The 12,117-nt window shown below is 42.5% G+C and overlaps 1 protein-coding gene across 1 annotated transcript in view; it reads right to left on the bottom strand.

The window, feature by feature from the left end:
* LOC126146334 (esterase FE4-like) overlaps positions 1-12,117 on the bottom strand; it is a 79,925-nt gene that overhangs the window by 28,424 nt on the left and 39,384 nt on the right. Inside the window, exon 7 of the mRNA XM_049915613.1 lies at positions 1,927-2,092. Within this exon, the coding sequence (XP_049771570.1) occupies positions 1,927-2,092 (166 nt within the window). The remainder of the gene's footprint in view (positions 1-1,926; positions 2,093-12,117) is intronic.

Here is a 12,117-nt window from a genome sequence, read left to right as displayed (position 1 = left end):
AGAGGCATGAAGTTAAAGGTTTGATCAAGAACTTTATTGCAAAAGCTGAGAGAGAAAATTAAAAATAATGGACTGGAGTGTATCAGTACTGACTCAAGTATATTGTGAGTGAAAATGGCATAACCCATCAAAAAATAGATGCTTCGTATAAACATCACAGCAAAATGGAAGAGCTGAGAGAGACATGTGCACCTTGGTTGAAGCTGCTTGTTCACTGAGGTAAGGAATGCCCAGACATTTCTGGTCTGATGTGCTTAACATGTGGCTTATGTGCTAAATTAATCTGGTCCAAGTCCTGTCGAAGGTAAAACTCGTTCTGGAACCTTTTAAGGCAGGTTGGTTAATTTGGGGTAGGGGACCAAACAGTGAAGTCTAGTCCCTTCAAGTTAAGGAAGGCTGGGGAAGGAAGTCACTGTGGCCATTTGAAAGAACCATCCTGGCATTTGCCTGAAGCAATTTAGGAAAATGCCTGTCCATCAGTTTTATACCCAAAATTCCTACAGTGTCATAGTTTTGCCTGAACATTTTGTTTAAGCTTTCTGTTGAGCTCCAAACCAAGGACTGCAATCAGTTCTGAGAAAAATGCTGCAAAATGCTAGCTCAGATTTCACCCAATGTGAGAGGTTAGCTGCCTTCACCAACTTAGTCATTCTCTGTTGCAATCGAGGAAGCACCATTTGCGCTGATATGGGCCACACTTTGCAAACTTGTAACTGGCTGTATCCAGTGCATTAAACAGCCACTGTCTGATGCTCTCTACATCCATCAACCACAATGCACACTTGCCTTCCTGACATGCCTGCTATTTTCCTGATGGGCTCGATCTCCCATCTTACATTTCACATCTCCGTGTCCAGCAAACACACTCTCTGCACTTGTCCAGAACCTTCAGGAACATCATATGATCATACCAAGGCCCAAAATATGAGGCATCCTTTACTGTCTCAGAGAAATTCTCAGCAATATGTAAAACTTCATGAAGTATCACAAGGCTGGCACAACACTGGGACAGGGCAGGGAAGAGGAAAGTAGAGCACTGTCAGCTGGAGCATGTGGGGTCTATAACGAGGCATGGTAAGATTGCCGCCAGTACCCACTTTGCCTTCTGTTGTGACTCACCAATCTTCCAAAGTGCCGCCGCACAGTTACGCGCATCCTCTACATGCGGCGCTGTCTGCCAGCCATGCAGCAGCCACCTAAGCAGCCAGCCAGCCAGCGGCCGCTAGACTTGGACTCAGTTATGATTTGACTGTTAAAGTGTACACACGTCTTACTCTGTTTACTTGATCTGTCACTTTCATGTATTGCATCTTCCTTGAAATATATTTGTTCAACTTGAAGTTATTACACCTCCCACCCAGAGGTTTGCTGTTAACACTCAAGTGAGTGTGGGATGGCCAGAGGGTGATATGACATGAGAATCCTCAAGGGAAGAGCTACCACAGTTTTTGCTGCAGGTGTCTCAGCATGACTGCAGATCAGGAAAGCACCCTGAAGTCAGTCAACCACATTCAACTCAGCTCCCAACTGTCTCCAGGTAGTGCTCAGTTTCCCCCATTATTCTGTTGTGTTTACAACAGGCTCAGTCCTTATCAGTCTTTAACTTTGTTCCGCGATGCAACAAGAAATATACTGTAAGTTGGGTAGTTGCTAGTCTAAATACTGCTGCTATGTTGCTCCTAATTATTACTCTACTACACCCAATCAACAGTAACACTCACAAAATTACAAACACTACACAAGACAAATACATAGACACTTATGGTTTACTTGTTTACAGGAGCATGTAAAATGAAGAACAAAACAAGTTGTGTTTGCAAAGAATGCTCTTCTTAGCTGACCTAGTTGGTACCTGCTCTCACTTTGGTGACTGCTATTGAAACAACACATAAGCTTCACAGGAATAAATATATTTTGAGGTCATACCTTGTGTTCTGCTGAGTAACTCATAACTTGTGATGCCAGTTAGATAAGGTACTTGATTATAGCGTCCTTCAGACATAATAACCCATGGTTCCTCAGTCAGGAAGGCACCATCATTTTCTGGTTCCACATGTGGCACCCACACACACATCATGAAACCTGTACGGTCCTGTAATACACCACATATTTCTGAAAACTTTTTGAGCTGAGACCAAAATTTTCTCCATATGCACAACTAGACAACAGGTACTGATTGTATGAGTCATAAAATTTTCAAACAATGGGAACTCCAGGTTGGAATATCAACAATGTAAGGAAACAGACAGATTGCTGCTCATCATAAATATGACTCACTGAGTTGCAGACAGGAATAACAAAAAGACTGTTATACATTTAGGTTTCAGCCAAAGCCTTCTTCAGAAAAAGAAACACACACACATTCATTCACACAATAAAGCACACCTCTCGTACACACGACTACCATCTCTGGGGGCTCGGACCAGAATGCCGCTGCCTCATTGAAAGGAAGAAGCAATCTTGAGGGGGCAAGGAAGGGGAAAGGGATAGCAGGTTGTAGGTTGTGGAAGAGAAGAATGGAGCATGAACAAGGAATGACAAAACTACCACCAGGTGCAGTGTCAGGATGCTGTGGGGCAGGGAGGTAGGGAAAGGGGTGTGAGGGAAAGTGGAATGAAGAGGAATAGTAGCTGGGAAGAGGTGAGTGTATCAGCAGAGGGTGGCACATAAAGAAGGTAAGGGGATGTGAATATGGAGGAGGTGATAGGAAAGGGGGTGTGGAAACTGTTTGGTGGAACGTGTAGAGACAGTAGATTATTTTAGGTTGAGGCTGGAATAATTTCTGTTCAGAGACTTTGTTGTAAGGATAACTCCCAACTGCACAGTTCAGAAAACCAGTGGTTGAGGGAATGATCCAGATGGTCTGGATTGTGACTCAGCCTTTGAAATAAAGCATGTTATGTTCAGCTGCCTGTTGTGCCACAGGGTGGTCTACTTTGCTCTTGGCCACAATAAAAAAGCTGTGCAATGGTTGTAGCAGAGCTGGTACACAACATGGGTGCTTTCACAGGTGGCCTGGCTTTTGATGATGTAAGATAAACCGGTAACAGGACTGGAACAGGAAGTGCTGGGCAGGTGGATTGGGCAAGTCTTGCACCTAGGTCTTTCACAGGGATATCATACATGGGGCAGAGGATTTAGTTGGGGAGTGGCATGGGGATGGACTAGGATGTTGTGGAGGTTGGGTGGGCAATGGAACACTACCTTAGAAGATGTGAGAAGGATCTTGGGTAGGATGTCCCTCATTTCAGGGCATGACGATAGACAATCAAAACACAGATGAAGGACGTGGTTCAGTTGTTCCAGTCTGGGGCAGTACTGGGTGACAAAGGGGCACTGTTTTGTAGCTGACTCTTGAGACTGGTGGGAGGACTGGGGGCATGTAAGGAAATAGCACAGGAAATCTGTTTGCAGACTAGGTGTGAAGGATAGGGCCTGTCTGTAAAGGCCTTGGTGAAACATACAGTATACTTGGAAAGAGAGTTCTTGTTGCTGTAGGTATGCCATCACTGGGAAACAAGGTTGTATGGGTGGGATGTTTTGAATGGAAAGGTTGGCAGCTGTCAAAATGTTGGTATTGTTGGTGGTTTGTGGGTTTAATGTGGTCAGAGGTGTGGATGGAACAACCAGAGAGGACAATAACAACATATAAGGAGTTGGCATGCTGGGTAGAGAAGGACCAAGTGAATTGATCAGTAGGTTGTGGAGGAATGAGAATAAGCTGTCTTAGTCTTGAGTCCAGATCATGAAGAAATCATCAATGAACCTGAACCAGGCAGGGTTTGGGGTTCTGGGATGCTACGAAATTTTCCTCCAGGTAGCTAATAAACAGGTAGGCATAGGAGGGTCTTGCAGGTACCCAAGGCTGTGCCATGCATTTGTTTGTATAGCTTCCCTTCAAAGGAGATGTAGTTATATGTTAGGATAAAGTCAGTTAGGTGAAAGAGGGATGAGGTAGTGGGTTTGGAGTCTGAAGAACATTGGAAGAGGTAGTGTTCAGTTGTGGCAAGACCATGGGCATGTGGGATGTTGATGCATAGGGAAGTGGCATTAAGGTGATCCAATAGGGAAACAGGAGGTAAAGGTGTCAAGATGGCTGAGAGTTGGTGAAGGAAGTAGTTGGTACCTTTAACATGGGAGGCTAGATTACAGGCAATTGATTGGCGGTGTTGGTCAGTGAGAGCTGAAATCTTTTCCATGGGGGCACAATAACCAGCTACAATGGGGCAACCAAGGTGTTGGGTTTGTGAATTTTGGGGAGTATGTAGAAAGTACTTGTGCAGGGTGTCGCAAGGGTGATGAGGGAACTGGGGTCAGGGGAGAGGTTCTGGAAAGGGCCCAAGGCTTTAAACAGGGATTGGAGTTTATGTTGTACTCCTGGGATGGGATCACTAAGGCAGAGTTTATAGGTGGAAGGGTCTGACAATTAGCAGAGCCCTTCTTCCTGGTAGTCACTTGATGCATCATGACAGTAGTGGAGCCTTTGTCAGTAGGAAGAATTATTAGGTCAGACTGTGAATGCATGTCCTTTCCTCTGCTGAAAGGTTGGTGTTCTGAGGAAGGTTCCTTGGGAAGGATGATGAGGCCAATTTTGAGTCAAGGAATTCCTGGAAAGTGGTCTGGAGCAGGTTAGGTGGAAGTGGGGGAGGATTACACTTGGAGGATGGTGACGTGATCTGGGAGAGGCTGGGTTCAATGTTGGAATTAGGTTGGATTTGGTTGGAGAAATTAGTGGCAAAGAAATTTTTCCATTACAGGGATGAGAAGGAGAGTACATCTTTGACAAGTCCAGTATGGTTAAATACGGGTGTAGTGCTAAAAGTGAGTCCTTTGGATAGGACTGAAACTTCTGTGGGGCTGAGGAATTTGGTGGAAAGATTAACAACAATATTCCAAGATTGTTTGGACTCTAGATTTGGAATGATGGTAGGGAGTCTTGGGGGACGTGCCATGTTGAAAAGGTCTGTCAGGCAGGGTCTGGGTGCTATGAGAGGTTGACAAGGAGAAGCACTTTGATTAGGATGAGGACTGGATAGTGGTGCCCCATGGCAGCAGTAGGATGTCAGCATGTTGGGTAACTTACGGAGGTGATGTCTGGAAAGCTCTTCCAGGTGCTGGAGAGCAATGGACTCAGTTTCAGAAATGTGATGTATGGAATAGGGATTGCAGAGTAGCATTATCTTGCAGAGGGAGCAGAGGAGGTTCTGGGATGCTTGTGCATGTGTTTTTGCAGTATGTAAGGGATAGAGTTTGGTGGATTCTGAAAAGGTGGATGCCATTCTGAAAGGACGAGTCTGATCTGGAGAAAGGAACTTTTATGGTTAGGCCATTGCGCAGGATTCTATGGTTTAAGCAGCATTTAAGGAACAGGATGTGGGGTGGGATTTTAGCCAAGGAAAGAGAGATCTTTCTGAACTGGTGCACAAAGATAGAGCAGGGGACCAATGTGGCAGTAATGGCATTGGGAAAATGGGAATGCCTTAGGAAATGGGTAGGAAATGAAATAAAGGTGTTAGTTGCTTGGGAGGAGCTGGATAACGAAAAAAGATAAGTAAAAATGCATACAGGCGTGCAAAGACATGCACAGACATGTGCTGTTTCCCCACGCACCTTTAATCCGCCAATCATCTCCAAGAGCCAGCTACAAAAGAATGCCCCCTTTGTCACCCAAAACCACCCTGAATTGAAGTAACTGCACTAAAGTCTTCATCAGAGCTTTGATTAGCTATCATCATGCCCTGAAAAATGAAGGACATCCTACCCAAGATCCTTCTCAGCCCTGCTAATGTGGTGTTCCAGCTCCCAACCAACCTCCACAATGTCCTAGGTTCAAGACCTTTCCAATCCATCTTACCAGCCCTTCCTATTCCAGTCCTCTCATAGGCTTATCTTACCACTTCAAAGGCAGGGCTGCCTGTGAAAGCAGTCATGTTGTGTACCAGCCGAGCTGCACAGTTTTTCTTACATAGGTATGTCTGCCAACCAACTCTCCATCAGGATGAATGGCCATTGCCAAACTGTGGCCAGAAGCAAAGTACACCACCCTATGCCACTAAATACTGCAGAACATAATATGCTTGATTTCCACTTTTATGAACCGCACAGGTGGGAGTTATCCTTACAACACATTCTCCACTCCAGAAATTATTCTGGCCTCTCAGCCTATGGCAACCTACTGCCCCTACAATCTCCACCCAATAGTTTCTGGCCCCTCATCTTATCACCTCCTCTCCATCCTCTTTGTGTGCCTCCCTCTGCTAACTGATATTTTGATAAACACTGTGCTTGTAAACCTGATGAGAAATTAATGTGGAAAGATGTTACATTAACTTCAGTCCCTCACAAAATGATTCTGAATTTTTCAAATGATATAACTTATGTAAAACCAATGAACCAAGTTACATATTCAGTTGGATACAAATAAACAGCTGTAGAAAAATTTTGTCAAGGGCTGCAAACATAAGTAACATTAGAAAAAAAATACTAATATAAATATTAAGGGTTTTGATTGTATTAGTCCCATGATACATTCCCAACATGTTTCAGAATGCAGTGTAAGTGCAGAGATGTTTATTGCAGTTATAGACTTTATTGAAGCTCTATTGCATGGTGGTCAGATATGGCTAGTTTTAGAACAGGCGAACTGTAGGAAAGATGGATCATGTTTGTTATTATGTTATCCAGCAGCAAAACATATCTGGATAATGTAATAGCAAACATGAACCATCTTTCCTACAGTGAATTTCTTCTAAACCTAGCCCTCTCTGATCACCATGCAGTACAGCTTCAATTGGAGACAAATGAGATGCCCTTTATCACTAAAAAGGAACTATATTTAAGCAAAATAATTATGTATAATGATAATGTCAACAAATTGAAGTGCATGCTAGCACACATATGATGGTGTTATTCCAATGATACCTTTGCTGCTGACTTCTACTACTGTTTTGATGGCACATGCTCAGTTGTTAAACAAACTAAAAATACAAAAAAAGTATCTGGATAAATAATGATGTCATTGAAGCAAGGGTAAAATTACAATCATGCAATGTTCAATAATGAACAACATCTAAAGCTAAAGGAGACCAGAATTTATCAAGAATCCAATAAAGATTTCTTTAAAAAGACCAGCTAGAGGGAGACCAAGAGATGAATACACTAAGCAGATTCAGATGGATGTAGGTTGCAGTAATTACTGAGAGATGAAGAAGCTTGTAGAGGATAGAGTAGCATGGAGAGCTGCATCAAACCAGTCTCAGGACTGAAGACAACAACAACAACAACAACAACAACAAAAAGACCAGGAGCAACTATGTAGCAAACAAGCTTCAGGCTTCACACAATGTTACTACTGGTGTCTGGGGAGTGATAAACAGTTTCAGAACAGGCAGAGACAAATCTTTTATGGACTTTATTATTGACCACAATGGGATGCTAGAAGAAGATCAGCTTGAAACTGCTGATTATATTCAATGAATATTGTTCTTTAGAAGATGATGCTGTCAGTGACAAACATAATAACCTACAGTGTAATTTTAAAGGCAGTCCATCTGATCATAGCTTATATCTAGCCTCCACAAAGTGCAAATAAATAATTAACATCATTAGCTCTCAAAAATCTTCCAGTTCCACAGGGCATGATGACCTCAGAATTAAGGTATCAAAATTGTTCAGTTAATTGAAGAGATAATAAGTGGCACTGAGAACAAGCAACATGTTGTATGTATATACCTCAAATTTATGAAAGCTTTTGACTGTCTGAATGCCAGTATCCTATTAGATAAGCTGTGGAACATTGGTATCAGAGGCACTGCTTATTAATACAACCTTACATGAGTAATCAAAAACAGTTTGTACTGCTTAAAACTGCAAGTTGTGTTCACAAATCCAAAATTGCTAGGACAAAATATGGAGTGCCCCAGGGCTCAGTATTGGGTCCTTTTCTGTTTTTAATTTATGTAAATGACATATGATATTGCACTCAGAGTTCCAAAATAGTTCTGTATGCAGATGATACATCCATTGCATGTAAAATGGAATCATTTAATGAAGTAGAGAACCACTGATATAACGTGACAAATGAAACTGTTCGGTACTTTAATGAAAACCACTTAAATGTAAGCAATAGTAAAACACATATCATGGAGTTTAACAACAGTACTTTTAATGATGAAATTAAAATATACATAGGCAATAAATTAGTATAAAAAGAGTTTAGTGCAAAATTCCTTGTCTAACAATTCAATGAAACCTAAAATGGGACACACATGTTGACATTATTGCATGTGAATTGTCTAAGAATATATTTGCAATTAATATGATGAGCAAGTTCTGCAAGGCCCTGTTGTCCTAAAGACTGCATACCATGCTGTCTTTTCCTCTTGTCTGAATTATGAAATAGATATTTGTGGAGTAACAACCAAAGCAAATCTAAATAAGATATTGCTACCCCAAAATAGGGCTATGAGATTCACCTGTGTAGCAAAATACACTCCTGGAAATGGAAAAAAGAACACATTGACACCGGTGTGTCAGACCCACCATACTTGCTCCGGACACTGCGAGAGGGCTGTACAAGCAATGATCACACGCACGGCACAGCAGACACACCAGGGACCACGGTGTTGGCCGTCGAATGGCGCTAGCTGCGCAGCATTTGTGCACCGCCGCCGTCAGTGTCAGCCAGTTTGCCGTGGCATACGGAGCTCCATCGCAGTCTTTAACACTGGTAGCATGCCGCGACAGCGTGGACGTGAACCGTATGTGCAGTTGACGGACTTTGAGCGAGGGCGTATAGTGGGCATGCGGGAGGCCGGGTGGACGTACCGCCGAATTGCTCAACCCGTGGGGTGTGAGGTCTCCACAGTACATCGATGTTGTCGCCAGTGGTCGGCGGAAGGTGCACGTGCCCGTCGACCTGGGACCGGACCGCAGCGACGCACGGATGCACGCCAAGACCATAGGATCCTACGCAGTGCCGTAGGGGGCCGCACCGCTACTTCCCAGCAAATTAGGGACACTGTTGCTCCTGGGGTATCGGCGAGGACCATTCGCAACCGTCTCCATGAAGCTGGGCTACGGTCCCGCACACCATTAGGCCGTCTTCCGCTCACGCCCCAACATCGTGCATGCAGCCCGCCTCCAGTGGTGTCGCGACAGGCGTGAATGGAGGGACGAATGGAGACGTGTCGTCTTCAGCGATGAGAGTCGCTTCTGCCTTGGTGCCAATGATGGTCGTATGCGTGTTTGGCGCCGTGCAGGTGAGCGCCACAATCAGGACTGCAAACAACCGAGGCACACAGGGCCAACACCCGGCATCATGGTGTGGGGAGCGATCTCCTACACTGGCCGTACACCACTGGTGATCGTCGAGGGGACACTGAATAGTGCACGGTACATCCAAACCGTCATCGAACCCATCGTTCTACCATTCCTAGACCGGCAAGGGAACTTGCTGTTCCAACAGGACAATGCACGTCCGCATGTATCCCGTGCCACCCAACGTGCTCTAGAAGGTGTAAGTCAACTACCCTGGCCAGCAAGATCTCCGGATCTGTCCCCCATTGAGCATGTTTGGGACTGGATGAAGCGTCGTCTCACGCTGTCTGCACGTCCAGCACGAAGGCTGGTCCAACTGAGGTGCCAGGTGGAAATGGCATGGCAAGCCGTTCCACAGGTCTACATCCAGCATCTCTACGATCGTCTCCATGGGAGAATAGCAGCCTGCATTGCTGCGAAAGGTGGATATACACTGTACTAGTGCCGACATTGTGCATGCTCTGTTGCCTGTGTCTATGTGCATGTGGTTCTGTCAGTGTGATCATGTGATGTATCTGACCCCAGGAATGTGTCAATAAAGTTTCCCCTTCCTGGGACAATGAATTCACGGTGTTCTTATTTCAATTTTCAGGAGTGTATAAGGAATCATGCCAAGGCTTCTTTCCAAAAACTGATGTGCTAACTGTAGTAAGCATGTACAATGTAAAAGCCCTATGACTTGTTAAAAGATTGCAGGCCAAGATCTGTTCTGGTTTGTGTCAGTACAGTACCAGAAATAAAGAAAAATTTTATGTCAGCAGCCACAGAACACCAGTCTATGGAAAGAATCCACAATATGTAGGTTTAAAGTTAGACAATGCACTGTCCAGTAAATTTATGACCCTACCCACAGTGAAGCTTAAATTTTTAGCTAGTGAAATTCCTGTTACAAAATCCCTCTTACACAGTAGAAGAATACCATACTTACATACAGATTAAGAAGTGCTTCAAAAAATATGTAGATAGTGTTAAGAAAACCATTTTATTTGTAATTTAATCACTTCAAAAGAATGTATTATTGTGCTATGTATCAAGAATTGTAACATGCTTCTATGCATATGCAATGGATAATTTGATGTTGAATAAAGTATTGTAATTATTACTATTATTATAGAGTTCTTCATTTTATTTGAACCATTCTAAAATATTGACTGCTTTTTATCACAATGGAAAGAAATAACTTCCTAAACAGTGCATAAGTCATTTATATTTCCTGATGTCAAGAGAATAAAGGTTAAAAGCCGCTGAATAACAAATATTAGTTTTTTTTCTATCAAGAAGGCGCTAAATGAATATTATTTGTGTAATTATGTCTCAGTTTCTTTAAAAAGTAATAGTGATAATTGTAAGATCTACATGAGAAATGTGAAAAGAGGGGTACCCTCTGCATCAACTACAATTGCTGGTATCCCAACAAATGTGTAAAAGTAAATCTGAAATATATAAAATATGAATTTGAGTGAACATGCCGTTAGTGCTCAGTAAGTGACAGGAAAAACGAAATAATGAACACATAATGACAAAAGGAAAAATGATAAGACTGTTAATAGATTATTTAGTAACAATTTTACCAGTTTTCTACCAATAACCAAAGTCTACTGCCTGATTCATCCACAGATGAGCCTACGTGAACATTCCATTTCATATCTGTGCCAACTTTCACAGCTAGGTATTTGCAGGAGTTGACCAATTCCAACTGTGACTGACTGTATTATAATAATAGGATAATATATTTTTTTTATTTTGTGAACTGTATACTTTTATATTCCTTAACATTTAAAGGAGCCTAGAAAAGTGATTTGGCAGTCTTTATACCACATTTAAATCTTATCAAAGTCTGACCAAATATTTATGCAGCTTCTTTCAGATAGTACTTCACTAAAGATACCTGTGTCATCTGAAAAAAGTCTGAGATCACTATTGACATTGTCATTAATGTACAACATGAACAGCAAGAGTCTCAACACATTTCCTTGTGGCATACCTGAAGTCACTTCTACATTTGACAATGACTCTCCATCCAAGATAACATGTTGCATCCTCACTATTAAAAAATCCCAAATACAATCACAAATTTTGCTTATATGCCATATGATCACATTTGTGACAGTAAGTGTAGATGTGGCATTGACTCAAATACTTTTCTGAAATCAAGAAATACTGCATCCACCTGACTGGCTTAATCCAAAGTTTTTAGAACATCATGTGAGAAAAGTGCGGGTTTCGTTTCACATGATTGATGTTTTCAGGATCCATGCTCGCTGGCAGGGAGGAGGTTGTTCTGTCTGAGGTACCTCATTATGTTTGTGCTTAGAATATGTTCCAAGTTTTGATGACAAAGCGATGTCAAGGATATTGAATGGTAGTTTTGTGGATCACTTCAGCTACATTTTGTGCCTCTTACCAGTCTTTCATTCAAGGGATCTAAGACGGATTCTAGTTAGGACAGCTAACTCAGCTACAAATTCATTATAGAATCTGACAGGGATTCCATCAGGCTTTGGAGGTTTGTTCAGTTTTAACAATTTCAGATGTTTCTCAACATCACTGGCACTAACATTTATTTCACTCGTAATTGCAGTGGCATGATGATTAAATTGAGGCAATTCTTCTGGGTTTTCCTTTGTAAAGGAACATTTGAAAATGGAATTAAGCATTTCAGCTTTTGTTTTGGTTCCCTCAATACCAGTTCCTGTCTCATACATGAGTGTGTGGGCACTGCCTTTCAGAGAAGGGATTTAGTAATATTTCACAGGATGTCTTATCATGCACACCACTAAGAAAACTGTAATTTTCCCA

Source organism: Schistocerca cancellata, chromosome 2 (assembly GCF_023864275.1).
Source record: "Schistocerca cancellata isolate TAMUIC-IGC-003103 chromosome 2, iqSchCanc2.1, whole genome shotgun sequence".
Taxonomy (NCBI): domain Eukaryota; kingdom Metazoa; phylum Arthropoda; class Insecta; order Orthoptera; family Acrididae; genus Schistocerca; species Schistocerca cancellata.
This window is presented reverse-complemented; position numbering and strand designations above follow the sequence as displayed.